Source organism: Ceratotherium simum, chromosome 28 (assembly GCF_057802395.1).
Source record: "Ceratotherium simum simum isolate JZ-2026a chromosome 28, ASM5780239v1, whole genome shotgun sequence".
Taxonomy (NCBI): domain Eukaryota; kingdom Metazoa; phylum Chordata; class Mammalia; order Perissodactyla; family Rhinocerotidae; genus Ceratotherium; species Ceratotherium simum.
In genome coordinates, this window is record NC_141927.1 from 14,995,496 (window position 1) to 15,017,603 (window position 22,108).

At 38.1% G+C, this 22,108-nt stretch overlaps 1 protein-coding gene across 1 annotated transcript in view; it reads left to right on the forward strand.

Moving 5' to 3' along the window:
• The window catches only part of WWC2 (WW and C2 domain containing 2), a 204,608-nt gene that overhangs the window by 121,208 nt on the left and 61,292 nt on the right, over nt 1-22,108 (forward strand). Inside the window, exons 5-8 of the mRNA XM_087418330.1 lie at nt 11,810-11,889; nt 15,998-16,127; nt 19,428-19,574; nt 20,623-20,696. Coding sequence (XP_087274456.1) covers nt 11,810-11,889; nt 15,998-16,127; nt 19,428-19,574; nt 20,623-20,696 — 431 coding nt within the window. The remainder of the gene's footprint in view (nt 1-11,809; nt 11,890-15,997; nt 16,128-19,427; nt 19,575-20,622; nt 20,697-22,108) is intronic.

Below are 22,108 nucleotides of genomic sequence, written 5' to 3' on the forward strand. Positions count from 1 at the left end.
AGATATAAAAAAGATCAAAATGGAACTTTTACAGTTTAGAAATACAATATCAGAAATGAAAAATACACCAGATGAGAATAATCTGGATGCCAAATAAAAGATCAGTGAATTTTAAGACATAGGAATAGAAACTGTCCAAGATGAATTACGTAGAGGAAAAAAAGCCTGAGAAAAATGTAATGGCACATCAGTGTCCTGTGGTACAACATTAAATGGTCTGATGTGTGTGTAATTAGAGTCTCAAAAAAAAGAACAAAGAGGAGGAAATCACAAAAAAATATTTGAAGAAATTAAAACTTTAAATCCATAGGTACAGGAAGGTATTCCAAAGTAGAATGAAAACAAAGACGATCACACCAAGGTACATCAGAATTAAATTACTGAAAATAAGTGATAAAGAGAAAATCTTAAAAGTAGCCATAGAAATTAGACATATCACATACAGTGGAACAAAGACGATAATTACAACAGACTTCTCATCAGAAGCTATGCAAGGTACAAGACAATGGAATGATATCTGCAGAGTGCTAAACAAAAAAAATGTCAACCCAGATTTCTATACCCAGTGAAAATATTGTTCAAAACTGAAGGCAGAAACAAATAACCAACTCAAAAATGGGCAATAGACATTTCTCCAGAGAAGATATGCAAATGACCGATAAGCATCTGAAAATATGGTAAACATTGATAGTTATTAGGAAAATGCAAATCAAAACCACAGTGAGATACCCATTCAGAAGGCTGTTACCAAAAAAAGTAGAAAGTAACAAGTATTGGTGAGGATGTGGAGAAATTGGAACCCTTGTACAATGCTAGTAGGAATGTAAAGTGGTACAATCACTATGGAAAACAGTATGGCAGTTGCTCAAAAAGTTAAACATAGGATTACCATGTGATTTAGCAATTCCACTTATAGTTATATACCTAAAAGAATTGAAAACAGGGACTCAAACAGATTCTTGTACACCAATGTCCACAGCAACATTATACGCAATAGCCAAAAGGTGGAAACAACCTGTATTAGACAGGGTTCTCTCAGGAAACAAAACCAATAGGATGTGTATATATGTAGAAAGAGATTTATTATAAGAATTGGCTCACATGGTTATGGAGACTGGCAAGTCCAAATCTGTGGTGTGGGCTGGCTGATGGTGCAGTTCCTGAGCAAAGGCCGACAGGCAGAGACCCAGGAGAGCCAGTGGTGCATATGAAATCTGAAGGCAGTCTCCTAGAGAATTCCCTGTTACTTAGGGAAGCTGATCTTTTTGTTCTAATCAGGCATTCAACTGATTTGATGAGGCCCACCCACATTATAGAGGTAAAGCTACATACTTAAGAGTTCACTGATTTAAATGTTAATCTCATCCAAGAACACCCTCCAAGTTGACACATAAAATTAGTTATTATACAACCTATATGTCCATCGACAGATGAATGGATAAAATATGGTACATATATATGATGGAATATTATTCGGCCTTAAAAAGGAATGAAATTCTGGTACATGTTACAACATGTATAAATTTTGAGAACATTATGCTAAATGAAATAAGCCAAACATAAAAGGACAAATATTGTATGATTCCACTTATGAGAGGTACCTAGAAGAGGTAAATTCATAGAGACGGAAAGTAGAATAGTTGTTACCGGGGCCGGGGGAGGGGAGAATGGAGAATTATTGTTCAATGAATACAGAGTTTCAGTTTGGGATGATGAAATAGTTCTGGAGATGCCTAGTGTTGATGGTTGCACTTAATGCCACTAAATTGTACATTTAAAAATGGTTAAATGGTAAATTTTATTATATGTATATTTTACCACAAAAAATTTTAAATGAAGGCAAAATAAAGAATTTTTTCAGATGCGCAAATGCTGTGAGAATTGATTGGCTGCAGAACTATGATATATTAAATGTTAAAGAGAATTCTTTAGGCAGAGGGAAAATGATACTACATGGAAATTTGGGTCTATATAAAATAATGAAAAGTGTAGGTGATAGTAAATAAGCGTGTGAATAGAAGACTTTTTAATAATTTGAAGTTTCTTTAAATATAATTGCTTATTTAAACAAATAATAAAAATATGTTGTGGGGCTTATATAATATTAAGGAGCAAAATATAGTATATCACAAAGGATAGGGGAAAATGGAAAGATACAATTATAAGGCCCTTACACTATACATAAAGAGATATAATATCATCTGCAGGTAGATTGTATATTTTATACACTAGAGCAGGGGTGGCCAAACGTTTTCTATAAAGGACCAAATTGTATATATTTTCAGTTTTGCAGATATGGTAAGCAGAATTGTAAGATATCCTCCAAGATTCCCCGCTCCCCCACCTTCCCTGTTGTACACACCCTACACAGTCTCTAGGCTAAATATGATGAATTTTAGTCTTGTGATTGGGTTATTTCATATGGCACAGCCGACTTTAACATAGGGAGATCATCTGGTGGGCTAAATGTGATCACGTGAATCTTTAAAAGCAGAGCCTGTCTTGGCTGGTTGTGGAGGAGAAGTCAGATGTTCGAAGCACAAGCATTCAGTGTGCCATTTCTGTGTTAAAGATGGAGGGGCTCACACAGAAAGGACCTGAGAGTGGTCTCTGCTGATAGCTACCAAGGAATCTGAGTCTCAGCCCTAGAGCCACAGGAACTGAATTCTGCCAACAGCAAGAGTGTAGTCAAGAGTAGATTTTTCCCCAGAGCCTCCAGATGAGAACTCAGCCTCCATTTCAGTTTTATGACCTTGAGCAGAGAACCCAGCCAGACCTAGTGAGCTATTAAATGAGTGTAATTTTAAGCTGCTAATTTTGTGGTAATTTGTTCTGCAACAACAGAAAACTGATATAGCAGGCCACGTACAGTCTCTGTCGTAGATTTCTCTTTTTCTTCATTTTTTTGGGGAAAATAATAAAAAACATGAAAACCATTCTTAACACATGAGCCATAAAAAATTAGTCCCCAGGGTGAGTTTGACCCACAAGCTATCATTTGCTGATCCCTGCCCTAGAGTAGCCACTAAAAAAATGTAGAAGTATTACCAATAGTGGAGGTAAAATGGAATCATAAAAAAAAATTTAGTTAATCTAAAAGGAGGCAGGAATAGAAGCAGAAAGGATAAAAGAACTTATGTGACAATTAGAAAACAAATATAAAGATAGTAGATTTAAACCCAACTATATCAATAATTACACTAAATGTAAATGTTCTGAATGCTCCAATTAAAGGGCAGAAATTATCAGAATGGTTAAAGTAAGACCCAACTCTATGATGGCTACAACAAAGCTATTTTATTTTTTATTTATTTTATTTATTTATTTATTTTTTTTGTGAGGAGGACCAGCCCTGAGCTAACATCCAATGCCAATCCTCCTCTTTTTTGCTGAGGAAGACTGGCCCTGGCCTAACATCCATCTTCCTCTACTTTATATGGGATGCTACCACAGCATGGCTTAACAAGCGGTACGTTGGTGCGTGCCCGGGATCTGAACCGGTGAACCCTGGGCTGCCGCAGCAGAGCGCGCGCACTTAACCGCCTGCGCCACTGGGCCAGCCCCAAAGCTATTTTAAATATAAAGACCCAGATAGGTTGAAAATTAAAGGAATGAAAAATATATAACATTATAATACAAATGCAGAGAAAGTGGCATTTGCCATATTTACATCAAAGTAAACTTTAGAACAAGGACACTATTACTAGGGATTTTATACTAGGGGTTTTATACTAATAAATGATTCATTCCATCAAAGAACATAAAAATCCTAAAGATGTATGCACATAATAACAGAGCTTCAAATACCTGAAGTAAAGGCCAATAGAACTGAAAGGAGAAAGACAAATTTACAATTATAGTTGGGTATATCAGCACTCTTCTTTCAGTGATTGACAGAATACATAGACAGAAAATCAGCATGGTTGAAGATGTGAACAATACTACCAACCAACCTGATCTAATTAACATTTGTAGAACATGCCATCTGAAAACAGGAAAATACATATTATTTTCAAGTGCACCCAGAACATTAACAAAGGAGGCCTTACTCTAGACTATGAAAAGAAGTCTCAATACATTTAAGGGGACTGACTACAATGGGATTAAACTAGACATCAAAAATAGATACATATCTGAAAAAATTTCCAAATAATTGCAATTCATTAGCTTACTTCTTAATAATTTATTGATGAAAGAAGAAAGCACACAAGGAACATTTTTAAGTATTTTGAAATGGATAAATGAAAATGGAAATATATTCTATAAAAATTTATAGAATATAGTTAAAATAGTGCTTAAAGGTAAGTCATTGGCAATGGAACTCTCCTCCATTACTATGGGAATGCAAAATAGTACAACCCCTTTGGGAAACAGTTTAGCAGTTTCTTATAAAGTTAAACATGCACTTAAAATGTTACTCAGCAATCCCACTTGTAGGTATTTATACAAAAGAAATGAAAGCATATTCCCACACAAAGACTTGAGTGTAAATATTCACAGGAGGGTTATTCTTACTAGCCCAAACCTAAATGTTCATCAATGGATAAATGGATAAATAAATTGTGGTATATCCATAAAATGCAATAAGAAGGAACAAGCTGCTGTTACAACATGAATGAATTTCAAAAGCAGCTAAGTGAAAGAAGCCAGTCATGAAAGTACTTATTGTATGCTTCCATTTATGTGAAATTCTTGAAAAGACACAACTGACAGAAGGCAGGACAGTGGTTGCTAGGGGCCAGGTGGGGATAGGGGCCTGAAGAAATATTGTGGTGATTGCCCGATGGTTACGTGATCATGTATATTTGTCTAAACTCATCACATTGTATGTTTAAAGTTGGTGAATTTTATTATAAATAGTTTATTCAGCAATAAAGATGACTAAAATACTATTTTCTATTTTGGGGAAAAGATTTAAATGAATAATTAGAACCAATAAAGTAAATCGAATATATGTGTATTTTATACATATACACAATATTTTTTACATACCTGTCATAGCTACTTATAAAATATAATGTGAAAGGGGCCGGCCCCGTGGCTTAGCAGTTAAGTGCGCGCGCTCCGCTACTGGCGGCTTGGGTTCAGATCCCAGGTGCGCACCGACGCATCGCTTCTCTGGCCATGCTGAGGCCATGTCCCACGTACAGCAACTAGAAGGATGTGCAACTATGACATACAACTATGTACTGGGGCTTTGGGGAAAAAAAAAGGAGGAGGATTGGCAATAGGTGTTAGCTCAGAGCCAGTCTTTCTCAGCAAAAAGAGGAGGATTAGCACGGATGTTAGCTCAGGGCTGATCTTCCTCACCAAAAAAAAAAAAAAAATGAAAAACCATATTCACAATAGCAAACAAAAGTCATACCTAGGAATAACTTTTATCAAGAAATGCAGAGTGGTCCTATCTAGAGAGAATTATAAAATGTTATTGAGGGATAGTAAAAGAAAAGTTTTAATAAATAAGAGTCATACATTGTTCTTGAATAGAAAGAATAAATATTATAAGGACACAATATCAAAATCCTAATTTGGGAGTGGAGGAGGGGAAACAAGATAAAATTTTGCAGACTATCATCTGGACGAATGACTAAGTAGAAATAGGGAAATTCAAAAAAAAATTGAGTTAAACTAGGGGCAATTTATTTTAGATTAAAAAAATATTTTATTGGAGCCCCGTGGCTTAGCGGTTAAGTGCGCGTGCTCCGCTACTGGCACGCACCGACGCACTGCTTCTCCGGCCATGCTGAGGCCGCATCCCATATACAGCAACTAGAAGGATGTGCAACTATGACATACAACTATCTACTGTGGCGTTGGGGGAAAAAAGAAAAGGAGGAGGATTGGCAATAGATGTTAGCTCAGAGCCGGTCTTCCTCAGCAAAAGGAGGAGGATTAGCACGGATGTTAGCTCAGGGCTGATCTCCCTCACAAAAAAAAAAAAAAAAAAAAGAATTGTCCCAGTGGAGGATGGGGAGTCTGGAGCATTTACCCACAAATCTCTGTTCCTTCATTTAAAAAAAAAAAACAACTTTATTATGGGAAATATGAGATGCTGTACACAAGTAGAGAAAATGGTATAATTTTCTCCCTATTTCCATCACATGCCTCAATAATTTTATTTTATCTTTTGTTCTCTCCCCCATCCACTGAATTATTTTGATGACAATTGGAGATAGTGTATCGTTTCATCTATAAATATTTCAGCATCTATTTCTAAAAGTTAAGGAGTGTTTTCAAAAATACAACTGCTATACACCATTATCACTTTTTGAAAAGTCAACTCCAAATTCTTTGGTACTATTCAAATACCCAGTCAAGGTTTATGTTTCCCATTTGTATCGTAATTTGTTTTTCTGTTGGTTTGTTTGAATCAAGGTCCAAGTACGGTCTATACACTGCGTTGGTAGATACATTTCTGAAGTCTATTTTAATCACCCTCTTTTCTTTCTATGTAGCTGTTCAAAAAAATCAGGTCATTTATAGAGGTCCTCGTCTGATTTTTGTATCTGATATCCCCATGGTGTACTTGAATAAATTTCTTGGCCCCTATATTTCCTATAAATTGCTAATTAGATGTAGAGATCATGAGATCTAGTTTTTTTGCAGGGGTAGAATTCATCATAATATTATATCATCTCAGGCATACAGTGTCTCATTTATTCTCTTTTATTATAGTAGTAGGCTGTTTTGAATAGTACCACTATGAACATTCCTGCACAAGTGTTTGTGTGGACATAGTTTTCATATTTCTTGGGTATATGCCTAGGAGCAGAATTGCTGGGTCATGTGGCAACTAACTGGTTTGTTTTAACTACTTATGGAGGCCTAGCATTGACCTTCCATATTTTTCTCTATTATTTGTATCTCAAGGTAGTATATTTCATAAATGTTTCATATAATTTTTCTCAGTGGCTTTTGTTATTCCCTTTTTATCATTGTTAAACAAAAGTTTGGGTTTTTAGAAAAAATGGTACATTCAATTGTCTTGTTTCTGATGACAGCATCCATTTATTAGACATCAGAAATGGTTCTAACAGCATCTGAGATTCTGTGTTCTTCTATTCATTAGTCAAGTCAAAAATATTATTACTATTAATCCATTCACTCTGGAGCTGATTTCCCATTTTCTTTAAAGGTGACTTTAGAGGTGGGGCAGGGTGGTGAGGCTTTCCAGTGCGGTGGAAGCAGCAGTGAAGAGAAAGACTTCCAGAAGGAGCAAGTTCACAGTTGCCCTTTGTGGGCTTGCGTAAGGAGCTCCCGGCAAGACTATGGAAAAAATGGTGAAGAGGAAAGGTGGTCATTAGTAAAATGCCATTTTGCTCATTACAGCTTTAATGTTACATGCTTCACTTTCAGGGCACACTTATGAAACCTGCCTGTCTTGTAATCCTTCCAAGGTCCACAGGTTCTGGAATTTACTTTTCCTTCATTGTCATCTTCCTTCTCCTTCTTTTAAAATAAAACTTATTACATACTAGGATTGTAAGAGATGGTTAGAGGCTCTGTGGTTTCCAGTCGTACTTATCACATTTAATCACAGTATCTTCCTGGTTTTCAGAAATGACTTTAAAATCAATTTAAAATGTCAGTGGCTTTAGTGTAGTCAGCATAGAAAGCAGGAAATGTGCATAAGTCATGAGTCTCCTGCCTCTAATTTGATACTCTGGGTTGTGAGATTTGATTCCATAGAAATAGGTCTGTAAAATTAGATGGTTGGCTACAGCTGCAGAAAGTTCAGTATGTAAGAGGAAAAAAAAACAGACTCTAGGGCTTGTGGGCCATTCATGTCTTCAGTTTGGGTAGGATGCAGGAATAATGAAGTTTCTAAGGTAGAATAAGGGCCATAGATTTTATTTAGGTCATTTTGTTGCACTTCTAGTTTTTCTTTAATCTTACATGTATTATCATGCCATTAGTAGCCAAAACTTCTATAATTGTAGTTTAGAAAAAATTCTCCTGGGTTCTAGACTGCTCTTTGTTGCTTAGTAGCAGTGTAACCTTCAGCAGATTACTTACTTATTCTCTTTGGGTCTGAGATTCCTCACATATAAAATAAGAATTAAAACTGTCTCTATCTAGTAGAATAGTTATAAGGATTGAAAATAGGTATTTATATTTAGCACAATGCCTGGAATACATAAAGTGTTCTCGAACTTTAGCTCTCATTATTGCTTCCTAGTAGAGTCCACACTGTGCTAAATTGGCAAGTCAGTGTTAGCTAAATCCTTTAGCTGTGGTCTGAGGACATTTGTTTTTACATTCTGTGTCCTACATTTGAGGGTGGGTTGGAGAAGAGAAGAATGGAAGCGGTGATGCTTTAATAGCTAACCTTGTCAAATGGTTCTCCAAGAAGAAAGGTTGTTGAACTAATTAAGACCAAACTCTTAAAACCAAGAACAATTGGAAATAACGTCTGGTTGGAAGTAATATCTGCTTTCACTTGTTGGTATAATAGAATCAAACTTCTTCATAGTTAACAAAATAAAATGCAGCATTGATATTCGTTAGCTGAGGGTCATTCAGTCCAACTAAGAAGACTCCCCAAAATAAAAACAGTAGCTTACAGCCAACTTCAGGTAAAGGAAATAACGTGGAAGAAAAGAAAGCACAGATTAGCTTCCTCTATCGTTGTTCACCCAACATACCACAAAATCTCCCTCACACTGCTTAAACAGAGAAGAGTCTGAGTTGTCAAAAGTTAATTTAGATTTTAAATGATAATTTTTGAAAAAAATTAAATTGTTGTGTCATCACAGTCCAAATGATTTTAAGTAGAATGCTATTTTATGTCAATGAGATATACTAATTGTTTTAATTGAGCTGTTCTCAGTGGGCTCAGTATCACCATTGCTTTTACCAACTGTGTTTTTATTTTTATTTTTTTTTAAGATTTTATTTATTTATTTTTTTCCCCCCCAAAGCCCCAGTAGATAGTTGTATGTCCTAGCTGCACATCCTTCTAGTTGCTGTATGTGGGACGCGGCCTCAGCATGGCCGGAGAAGCGGTCAGGGCCGGCCCCCAACTGTGTTTTTAAAAGTAAAGACAAGTTTCAGCCCACCACTTTGAGTTGCTGTTGATTTTTGGATTAACAGTTGTTTTTTTAAAATAAAAACTTTACAGTCTTTTTGGTAAAAAGTTCTTGAGAGTGCCATCAGAAATAGAAGTACACAGGGAACGAGCTATTGATTACTGATGCCCATTTGACATGATAATAGTCTAGCTAAACGTGACATGTCTTTATGATGCACTGCAAATGAACTCATTGCTCTTCATGAATATTACAGCACCTTCAACATCCAGCTCAGCTATCTCCTCCTCCATGAGATCAGCCCTCATCCCCAAGCCGTAAGGAATCCTTTCCTCCTTTGGATTCAAATAGCATTGTTTATACTTCTCTTGGTAGTTATAAATTGGGCCTTGCAACACAGTTGTTTGTATATCCTTTTCCCTAATAAAATATAAGTGCCTCAGGGCACAGGCTGTTAAACATTCAGATAAACTTAACAGATAAATTATTGAATATCGACTATATCCAAATTGTGTGTTAAGTATACAAACATGAGTATACCTCAGCTCTTGTTTTGTCATTTTATTCCTCAGAGTGCCTAGTCTCCCTCTTAACGTTTTTATTCCATGATGCTCTCTTTTTTTCCTCCAGCTTCTCTTGCCACTACTACGTGATATATTTTGTCTCTTCCTCTAGTAGACTTCTGAATGATGAAGATGCCCAAGGTGTGTTCCTGAACTCTCTTCTCTTTTCAGTCCTGTCTCTAGGTGATCCCATTTATTCTCATGCATTTAAAATATCATCTTTATGTCAGTGACTCTCAGTTAATATCTCTAGTCCAGACACTTCTGAACATCAAGTCCACATATTCCAATTGTTTGAAGTCTTGTGGGTATCAGAAAAATAAATATCTGAAAGAAAACCCTGATCTTTCCCCCAAATCTGGTCTCAGTCTCTAGGAAAGCACCTTCCTGGCAAGCCAAAATCCTGGAGGTGACCTTTGACACATCTTCTCCTTCACCCTCCACATTGAGTCCATCACCAAGTCCTGTTGATTCTCCCTGCAAAATACTTCTTCCTCTGGGCTCTACTCTCTACAGTGCTGTCTACACCCCTATCCGCAGTGCAGGTGGAATGGCCCCTTTTGGCCCCTCTGATCCAATTCATCCTCCACATTGAGTCCATCACCAAGTCCTGTTGATTCTCCCTGCAAAATACTTCTTCCTCTGGGCTCTACTCTCTACAGTGCTGTCTACACCCCTATCCGCAGTGCAGGTGGAATGGCCCCTTTTGGCCCCTCTGATCCAATCACCACAGAGTTGTCACAGTGATCTTCTAAAATCATAAAGCAGATCATGCTTTAAAATCCCTCCCTGATTCTCATTGTTCTTAGGATAAGATTTAGAAATCCTCAATGTGGCTTCAAGACCCTACATAATCAGGCCTTCTTTTCCAGGCCCTTCTCGTGCTGCACTCCACCTCTGTAATCCAGCAGTGGTAGCATTCTTAAATCCCAGGGATTTGCCGAGTTTCCCACCTCCCCCAGTTAGGGTTTGTCCACAAGCTCTGCCTCTTCTACTAAGTGAAGCCCCACTGACCCTCTCAGCTTAGACATCGTTTTCTCAGAAAGGCTTTACCCAACCCCTCAGACTAAATTAGGTCCCGTCCCCCTTATACATCTCAAAGTATCCTGGACTTTTCCTTGATGTCACCTGTGGTAATTGGTAGGATTTATTTTGTTAGATGATTGTTTGCTCAATATCTGGCTCCGTATTGTTCTGTAAGACCCATAAGGGCAAAGATCATGTCTGTTTTGTTCATACTTCAGACCCAGGACCTGACACATAGTGGAGAGTCAATAAATATTTGTAGCATGGGTAGAATAAATAGGAAATAAAAGTTCAAAAGCACATTGAAATACTGTATAACAGAATGTGCTTAAACTTTGATATATAGAAATAAGTTTCTGACACCCATGTGAAAACCTTATTTTGTGACTAAACCAGGCTTCTGCTGTTTTTCTGACCCATCAGATTTTAGTATTGTTATTACCAAAGAATGTATTTGGCAACAGGAAAAAAATATTTTTTATCAATTTGACTACAAATATTTATTGATCACCTACCGTTTGCCTGGTACTGTTCTAGAAGCTCGGGACACAGCTGGTGTGCAGCTTACTGTCTCATGGGGGACAGACAGTAAACAAGTACACAGAAAATTTCAGCTCTGGAAAAATACTATAAACTAAATGAAACAGAGTGTTAGCATGGGGAGGGTGGTTAGACCAGTCCTATTTGAAACAGCAGTGTGTGAGCTAAGACCTGAATGACTAGGAGTCAACTATTGAAGATCGGAGGGAAAAGCCTTCTAGCCAGAGGGGACAGCACGTGCAGAAGTGTTGAGGCAGGTGCTTCCTGGTGTGTTTGGGAAACAGAGGGGTGGCCAGCGGTCCTGGAGCATAGCGAAGGGAGGACAAGGACACGGTGGGAGACCCCTTTGTTTAAAGCTCTTACTCTCCCCTTACTGGCTGTTTATCACAAAATGGACACCATGGTCATGTCCAGCTCATAGGAATGTTGCTAACTAAGATGATGAGGGTAAATATTAGTGATATATGCATCATTGCTACTGTAAATGTAGTTAATCTACCTTCTGTAGATTTGTGTCAAGGAGAAACTAGTAGAGTGAATGTTAAACTAATGACTGGTCGTGTGTTTAATAGTTTACTGATGGGTCATCTTTTAAAACAGTCTTGCTAATTATTTACAAACATTCATATTTACATTGATTTCTCACAAAAGGTTAAAAAGCTGAAGAGAGAGCTCTCACAGATGAAGCAAGAATTGCTCTATAAAGAACAAGGCTTTGAAACATTGCAACAGTGAGTATGAAAATCCTGAAATTGACTTTAGAATAATTCAAAGCCCCCTCACTAAGACAAAGGAAATAGAAGTACTGATTACATAAGAGATTTCTCAAAGAAACATAAAGTAAAAAGCTCAAAGCTCTGCACCAAAAAGCAAACAGCGATCAACTGACAAACAAAAAACTTGGGAAAATCTATACACTTTGAAAATGTCTGAAGTTTCTGTTAATCATTGGCGATCCAAAGAAACTAAAGTAAGGAACTTGACTTTGTCTCCCGGGCACCTGGCAGCCTGCTCTACGATGGAGGTGTGGAGCTAAGGGAATGGGCCCAGGGAGCACGCTCCACATTCTGCTCGAGGGCGGGACTAGTGAGCTCCACTGCCCTGGGCCCTGGTGCAGGCATCTCTGAGCTCCTCGTTTCCCGGTGCCTTCTGCGCTTTCCAGTTCTGTGCTGAAGTCTGATGGGCCATTGGCATAGCCCTAGGCCGGGCCAGGTTGAATGGAAACGTAGATGGCAGAGGGGAAAGGGAAGTGGGGTCTGGAAATCCCTGCTTCATTGCCACCCTAGTGGTTCTCCAACCTGGCTGCATATTAGAATAACCTGCAGAGCTCTTTAAAAAATACCTGTTTCTGGTCTCCACCCCGGGTATATTTTATGAGATCCCCAGGTGGTTCTCGAGTATAGGTGTGTTCTAAGAACTTCAGCTGGTTGCAGAGCTTGCCTAGAAACTGGGCAGACCTAGAATGACATAAATGTGTTATTTAGTCATTGTGTAGCAACATAAAGGAAGGCTTTCTGGTAGGTGTGGAGAGAGAAAACAAACATTGAAGAGCACCACAAAATGTTTAGCCATACGTTAAACAGTTTTAAGGCACGTGAAATTATAACTCATGTCACCACCCAAGATTAAAGGTTAGCCAAACTTGCTGTTTTTGTTATATTGGTGTAACAATGCCGTATTGTTTCAAAACAGTTTGCTTGCAAGCAGTTTTTATAGGAATCTAAGGCATGTTTAAGAATCTGTCAATAACATTCCACAAGGCAACAATAGACATTTGTTGTAGAAATTCAGGCATTCTCTTACAATGATTCTGATCCCTTGAACCAAGAGCAGAAAGATATGATATCTAACATCAGAGACCTTTCTTGTTGATCTTAACTATAGACAAAATAAAGCTGTTTTCATTCAAATGTTAACCACCACACTACTAGAACATTGAATAATGATTGATTGAACCCAGAGACCATACCATGCTTTTCAAGAGACCACATTCCTGATACTATAAAGGGACTTTTACTTGGGGTTATGACAAGAAATATATTTCAGGAAAATATTTAAATAGAATCCCACTGCAGGCTTTTGTGACTTTTTACTTATTCACAATAGAATGGAATAGTTTTGTTGAATCTGAAATTATAATGTAATTTAAACTCAGGCTTCATTTTACTTGGTATAATAGTTTATGGTGAATGAATGAATGTAGTTTTATTCTCCACATTATTCATTTCAGTCTGTGGTCCCAAATTTGACTTTGGCCTAAGCAAGAGTGTAGTTTATGTGTAGACGGATACCAGGAAGAAACGTATTTCCACTTCGCCACCTCCAGTGTTCACTCAAAATTGGAAAATGGGAGGTGATGAAACACCCAGAAAGCCAAGAGTATATGCAGATTCTATGAAAGTTTGGCTCTGGGGGTGCATATTTTCCAGGGAAGGCATGCAAATGGTGATCTCTGCTCTTTCTGAAGAGGCTGAGATACAGGGAAAAGTTAATTATAGGGTACAAACCAAAAAATTTTTAATTTTTTAGGGAAAAATATGTAATGATGTTTCTCAAAACAAGAACAAAAAGCACAGTACTTTGTTTTCAAAAATCAGCAAGTAATGCTAATATTTTATTTCATTGTCAGTTGGGGTCAAAAGAGAAAAAAGGTGGGAGATGAAAAGTGGAGGAGAAAAAGGAGAAACATGGAGGTAAAGGAAAAAAGCAACATTTAGAGTAAAGTAGAGAGGTTGAAAGGAGGCAGAAGAAAGAAAGAAAGACCAAAAGGGGTTCCACGGTGCATGCTGCGTTGAGATGGCTTGCTCTTGTCATTTTTAACTTGATTGAGCGGTGGACATCCAGGAAACTTTCATCTATTGTTAAAGCTCTCTGCAATTTAAATTTAGCAGTCTTGAAGTAGTCCTGCTTTTATTTTTAAATGTTAAAGTTTATTTCTGAAAACAGCTTTTTTTACCTGCTTTTTTATTTTCAAATGTTAAAGTTGACTTCTGAATTAAAAATTTGTTTTACTGTTAAATTCTGCAGGTTTTACACAAATAGGAAGAAATTACTTGGCTTTAGAGATTCACTTTGACACAGTTTGAGATTCCTATATTACTAGCTATTTCGTGAAATCTCACCGATTTTTTTTTTTAATTAAAATAAACCTTTTGCCTCAACTAAGTTGGTAGGTAGAATAGTTAAGGGGGCCAACAAGTTCACTGACAAATCCCTTCCCAAATAAATGGAATTAACCAATATTCAAAGTAGTTCCAGTGTTCTTATCAAATATTATGAATGTAATCGTCATAAGAGCCTGAAGCCTGAACCTGTGAGGCTGGTTGCCCTACTAGCAAAGTGTTTGTGCAGATTTAGCCCCTAAATTGGCCTCGGTTTCTTTGTTTGGAGGACGTGTGACTCGTAGACCTCCAGGGTCCTTTCCCACCCTGAACACTTGGTGTGTGTGTTTGTGTAATTCACTGACTTCACTGGTTGTCCTTTATTATCAAATGACCTTATGATGAAACTTATTTTATTGTTCTGGGTTCTTATAGGCTTTCATTGCTTGTTAACAGCATAAAATATTTAATAAAATAGTGCTTGGGGAAATATGTTCTCTATAGACTGCACCTAAGTAAATTTTGTTCGGAAGAGTGAAAAAGATGACGTTGTTTTGGTTTTTTTTCAGATTATACCCTTCACATTGAAATAAATGTAAATCGTTAAATGTTTTAAACCAAATGAGCTCGGAGCCCGTTTTCTGTGATTTATTAGGTGCCATTTCTCTGGAGAGTCTGTGGATTAGACCAAGACTACGTCCACGAACGTGTATTTGTCTGTAGATAAGCCCAAGAATATGTCTGGGAATGGGTGTTGTGGGCCGATGGGGCAGAGGTGAAGCTGTACGTTCCTCGGTGAAGCCCAGGCTGTTCACAGTGAATCCTGGGCTGCAGAGGTGGCGGGGGGAACCAGGAGAGTGATGTGAAGACATTGTTAAACCATTTTTTAGAAAGAATTAGGTAATTTGGTTGGACCCTTCAAACACAAGGGATTCTGTTACATGAGATCCTCTGACATGGGGTGACCATGTGAACTGTAAGGACGTTTGGTGAGCAGATCTGCAGAGGTAATAAATTAGCTCATTGAAGAGCTCTTCATTCAGTGTTAGTTGACAAATGAACGTATCTGTCCTTCTGCCTTGTTCCTAGATTTGAACTCATTCAGCAAGGCAAGCAATTTTCTCTTGATTCACAACTGTCGTAAAAATAGAATAAATACTTTCCATGTATTTAAAAAGACATAAGAAACTAACCACACAATCCAATATTGTAGGATATGCACTAGTATAAATAATAATCATGACCACGTATGAACAGCCTACCAAGCTGTGGGCACAGCGCTGGGTTTTGCACGGGCGTTCTGGCGTGTAAAATTAGGCAGCAGGGACGAATCCTGTAGTTCCTGTGGTTGTCCAGTTCATTGGCATTTCTGTCCTGCTAAATTGTCTCCTGTGTCCTTAACCTTTCTCAGGGTGGAGATCAGGATCAGCGTGTGCTGAGGTTTGAGTTCAGCCAGCAGTGGGATCATCCAGGCAGGCTGAAGACAAAAGACTGAGCCTGAAAATGATTAGAAATGGTGGTGGGTGGGAGAAATCTTAGCTAGAAGTGATTAGAAGAGAAAGAAGGGAAACCATCAGCTTGAAAGGATGACACCGGTATGTGAGATCACGTAGTAAAATAATCAACCAACTAAGACAATCCAAAAACCAATTCCTACAGTTTTTTTTTTTTAACTTGTATTGTCATTCTTTAATTTCTTTTCCTTTTCTTTCTTTCTTTTTTTTTTTCCTTTTAACAGAATTGATAAAAAAATGTCTGGAGGCCAGAGTGGCTATGAACTTAGTGAAGCCAAAGCCATTCTAACTGAACTGAAATCTATCAGAAAGGCTATTAGCTCAGGAGAAAAAGAGAAACAAGACCTGATGCAGGTATGTTATAGAACATTTTGTTAAATCAAATAACTATCTTCTGGGACCCTGGAAACTCTCCTTGAGGCAGAAGTTCTCCTCAGAGTCTGGATGGTCCTTTATCACACCGCCTCGTTCATACAGAATTTGGTCCCGTAGGAGACTGTTATAGGCACTAAGGCAATTGGCTGCCTTCGAGGGAAACAGGTTGGTTCCAAGGTTCTGATATGCTTATTCAAAGGCAGGCTTTGGATGGCCTTTAAGACAGCGGGTGGTGGATCCCAGAGCCCATATAAGGAGATTAGCATCTTGGTGCACCCTGTAACTCACTGAAAACTTCATGTGGAAGCCAGATAAGTGGGGCTATCTGAACCAGTGATCCTCAGCCCAGGGTACATAAAGGGTGTGTCACCTGTCATCAGTGAGCAGGGGATATGCCTTGAGGAGTGTGGGGAGGGTATGTGAGGAGCTTAGAAAAGCTGCTCTCCCCCCATCCCCCCACAGGTGATTCTGAGGTGCTGGCTAGGAGTTGAGCAGGGAATGTTGACCCAGCGAGGGAATATCCATACAGTCACCCAAGGAAAGCTGCTAATGGCAGTAGATCCCCTTGTTACACCTGTACAGTTCTCAACTTAGGGGTCTTAGCTCCCAGTGACTCAGCCTTATGTGCAGAAAAAAACCACCATTCAGTGATTAGTATTCTGCGTTTTGAATATCTGTATTAAGCAGATACAGTCAGCTTTTGTGTGTGTGTGTATGTGTGTGTGTGTGTGTGTGTGAGAGGAAGATTAGCCCTGAGCTAACAGCCGACACCAATCCTCCTCTTTTTGTTGAGGAAGATTGGCCCTGGGCTAACATCTGTGCCCATCTTCCTCTACTTTATGTGGGATGCTGCCACAGCATGGCTTGACAAGTGGTGTGTAGGTCCGTGCCTGGGATCCGAACCCTGTGAACCCCGGGCCGCTGAAGTGGAGCATGCAACCTTAACTGCTATGCCACCGGGCCGGCCCCCTACAGTCAGTTTTTTAAGAGTGTATCTCTTCCTCTTCTTCCCTTCCCTCCAGCCTATAATTATCTCAAGCACTGAGAATTCTTTGTATTTCAGATATTTGGAGTTCTTTACCTAGCTAAGATTTTAGTCTGTGTCTTTGGGAAAATGTTAGAGCCAATGGTGATATGTGCATTCTTAATAGAACCTCTACATTTAAATACAATATTCAGTTACTTCATTTCAGTTTTCAAAATGCTAGTTGAATATAGGTAAACATTCTTGAACCCACATAATTTGGCATTTGAGGAATTTTTAAATAACTTGCAAGAAGAGATCGAATAGAAAAGATAGCAGTAATAATAGCAAATATATTATAAGTACTGACTGTGCCAGGCAGTCTTCTGCTTGCCTTGCATAGAAATAGTTCATTTAATTCTCACAACAACCCTAAAGAACTGTTATTATCCTCAACTTACAGACAAGGAAATTGCAGTACAGAAAAGTTAAGTAACTTAAAGTCACACAGCTGGTAAGTGGCAGGACTGGGTTCAAACCTAGGCAATCTTGCTCCAGAATACAGTCATGCATTGCTTTACAGCGATTTTGTCGTTATGCGAACATCATAGCGTGTGCTTACACAAACCTAGCCTACTACACCTATATGGAACCACTGTTGTATATGCGGTCCCTTATTGACTGAAACGTCATTATGTGGTGCATGACTGTCTGTGGTTCTAACAAATACAAAACTTAACTTCGATATTTTGGTTTTGTTCCACAATAATCCTGCTGATTAAATCAGTAATTCCTGAAATGTATATAGTAGGTCCTTTGAAAAAAGTTAATGGAACTTGAACAAATTTACTTTGGAACGTCATAAATCACCAATTTTAGGTCATCTTTGATTCTTCCTGTAAACTTTGGATTTATACACAGGCCAGGTTAAATTAAAAGATTAGATTCCTTTTCGATTACCAAAGTATATAAAATAATTAGTAGATACAGAAATCAACAATAGAGCTGGGAGGGACATATTAGATATCTTCTTGACTTTCAAACCTTTGACCATGACGCACAGTAAGACGTATATTTTACATCAAAACTCAATAATACACAAATGTCTTTATCTGTAGATACACGTACACACACACACACCAAATTTCACAGAAATTTGCCTGCTCTTAATACTAGTAGTGTACTCTGGTTTCATTTTCTAGTCTCTTCTGTTTCATTAAAGAACATACTAGTCATGACCTACTAAATTGATTGAGTGCATTGTCATCACAGAAAGGTATGAAAAATACTAATCTTTTCACTATACAGATGAAAAAATAGAAAAGACTTGCCTACGGTTGCTAAAGGTTTCTTTTCTATAATGTATTGTTTGATGTGACCATTTAATTTTATCCCTCGTGTATATACATTTTTGTAATAATACCCCTTTGAAAGAAAATAAAGAAGGTTAGGTAAAAAACCAATATCAGATCTCTGATATTTCTAATTCCTTATCATGAGAATTGTAAATATCAGAATTAAATTCTGGCTCTTCTTGAAGTTGATAATAATGAGTTTCTTACCATTTTTATTAGTGTTTTATAGGGGGGTTTTTTTGGTAGCAATTTAGATAAGATTTTCCCTTTTATCTCACCTACTCACATCCTCCCTCTAAAGTAAACTCGTTATATTAAACCTGGGTGCCGACAGTAGGCACGTTCACTCTTGATTATTCACTTTACCAAACCAAACGGATCACTACAGGCAGTACCATGCTAATCGAGGTACGCACGGGCTCAGATTGACTGCCAGTACTGCAACTTCTGGGCTTCAGTTTCCTAACCTCTAACATTAATGTGAGCTAAATAATCTCTTAGGTCCCATCCAGATGTAAAATCGCACAATCGTAGACGTCGTCTAAGTAGAAAGTTTTCTTGCCATATCTGAAAGGAGATTGCATTATAGGTGTTCCATGTTTCCATAATTTCTACTGCATAAAGTGAGTAGTTCTTATTAAAATAGAGATTTCTTGTTAATGAAATTTTAAAAATAAGAAATGCATGTATTAAATATCAAGATACCATTATTCACAGAGTGAATAATTCCCAAGCTGTCTTGGGAGAGGTAAGAAAACCTGTTTAATATGATCTCACATACTTCCAAAGTCATGCGTATGTGCAAAATTATATTCTTATTTTTTCAATAATTTAAAGTGGTAAGTACCTTCTAAAATAATTGTTTTTTCCATTGAGATTAGCTCTTTCAATTTAATTTTACCTAGTGGGGAAGTTTTGCCCTCTTAAATGTTTATGAAGTACTTTGTATTTCCTGAACAGAGTCTTGCTAAGCTGCAGGAGCGGTTTCATTTGGATCAGAGCATGGGCAGATCTGAACCTGACTTGAGATCCAGTTCTGTGAACTCTCATTTATCTCTCTCCAGACAGACCCTTGATGCCGGGTCACAAACAAGCATTTCCGGAGATGTAAGTTATTCATGTGGAAGAGTTGGCCCCAGCTCTGGTCTTGATGGGCCTTAATTGCAATATGGGTGGCAAAGGGAACAGGAGCTGGGTAGGTGGTTTGAATTCCAGCAGCGTGCATTCAGTATTCATGCTCATAAGATTGGTTTTAAAAATCATAGCCTCACCTTTTCTGGCTAGGTGCCAAGCATATCAGGATTTGTCCATATGAATAGCTTTGTTCAAACTTTCTCATACTGTGTTTATTCAGAGACACTATGGGGAGGCTAGAGACACATGAGAATTTGTTTTTCCTGTTAAGTTTAGAGTCTTGGAAATTTAGGTCCTTTCAAATAAACATTAAGGCTAATGAGAAGCGTAAATATATGCCTTTAAAAAGTAACAAAAAAACTTGTTTTTGTAAATCTGAAGTTGATTATATTAAAATGTTTAGTTTGTGTTTTATACCTGGCATTCAAAAATATTTATTGTCGCTTAAATATTGTTAACTATTTCACGTTCTTCCGTTTTGGGACCATTAGCAGATCTTTACTTTTTAGTAAGTTCCCAGTTATTTTTGTATTCTCTAATGCTTCTTTGAATTCTGTGCTTTGAAAGTTAAAACGGGGTAGAGATCAACAGTAGATCTTAACATGGTTGAAAAATTATTTCTTGGAGTTATTTAGTTTATATTTTAGGCATTTGAAAGCTAAATGATGGAAACTTTGGCTCATAGAGACAAGGAAATTAGTTCCAGTTCATAAATTTTATTGACCTGTACACCCCTCATAAACTCTTAGAAACTAGAAACATTTACTTGATATTTTTTATCTTGAAATTAACGTGTGGAGAAAATGATGCTAAAGTCTTTGAAAAACAGACAAGCTTGAATTAAAAAGAAATGGTTTACCCCTACTGAGACTATAAAGTAAGTGCCTTTTTCAACTGGTGTTCCCAATTTCAGTTCCATCTTCTTTAGCTTTTCAATTACTTGTACTTCCTAGAAACAAAAGCAGTTTACCTTCGTTCATTAGCAGAGTTAATTGACTTTTTCCTTTTTGTTTTTTACCAGATTGGAATCAGAAGTAGATCAAATTTAGCTGAAAAGGTCAGGCTGAGCCTACAGTACGAAGAAGCCAAAAGAAGGTAACGCCAGGGGAGCTGTTTGTTCAGTGGTCAGCGGGCTTCAGCAGGATTTTCTTTTCCAGAATTAATCTTTACTCCTAGAATGACATCTGCTGGGCACTCCCCACATGTCCTTACCAAGGTTACCCTTCCGTTTTTTAGACTGTAAGGTTTGCGAAGTCCCCTCTCTGCTCCTGTCTCTTCCTTTCCCCCTCCCCTCAAAGCTGAAGAACAAGAAGAGTTGATGAGAAGTGTGGGAATGAAATTGTCCCCTTCTTTTCTGGAAGAAGCAAGCTGTGAGCTTGTATGATACTTACAACTCAAAGCGAGGTTGCTTTCTCAGATAGAAACATGATGCAGTGGCTCAGGACTTGACAGCAGTTGATGAGTTCTAAGGTAAATAGCTTTAAGCATGTTCCTTTGCTTTGAAGAGAAGACCTCCTGCTAATGTGCTGGAAGATGCAGGAGTGTCTATGCCAGTGACTTACTTCAGGGAGAAGGAAGGGAGATTCTTATTTCTTTCCTTTACCTCCTAAACTCCTATTAAACCCTGTGCTGGGTGTCTTTTACTTACCTTGTGGTTCTGCTTGGGTAAGAGCTTAGGAGACTTCACCGTCCTTATCTGATAGGCAGTCTCAACTGGTTTTCGTAATATAGGACTCTTTGCTTATTTTGAGGGAGAAGGTCATACTGATACATGTGATTTCACTATTTTCCTTTTAAGAGTTTAAAAATGCTGTTGATGTATCATTTAGGAAGACTCTGGGGGCAACACTGCCTTATCACCTTCCAGGGGCCAGAGGAATTTATCCTGTTCCTCCCCATGAGCATGAAGAGCTCAGCTGAGAGCCTGCTAGAGTGTCATGGTTTCCTACCATAAGGACAGATACTGAAGTATATCCATTATTACTGGTGATGATAATTTAAAAGTAATTGGCCAGAGTTCTTACAGGTTATCTGGCTTTAGCAAAGTAATTATTTGATCTGCCTAAATACAATATTTGCCTCTCTGTAGCCTCTGCTACTAATATTACTTGGTTCTTTGATTTACTGAAAGAACCCTAGACTGTGCTCCACAATTTATTAACCACGTGAGCTTGAGCAAGTTGCCCAGTCTCTCGGAACAACATTTTACTCAGCTCATTTTAAAGCCTATAAATTTTCCCAGGTAGATTGTAAATTGCTTGAGGTTAGGAAAAATTTTGTATACTTTTATTGTCTGCTTCTCAGTGCCCAGGCTAGTGCCTTGCCCTCAGTAAGGATTGAGGATTGCTTTGTGGTTTTGTGGCCCGGGACGTGGAAGCCCCTGCGGGCTGCTGTTCACGGCCCCTCTGGCTGTGAGTGCGCCAGCCCTTCAGCAGCCGGAGCTCCTGGGTTCTGCTGTAAACCAAACCCCAGGATTTGTGTCTGGTTCTCCGAAGGAGAATGGCCAT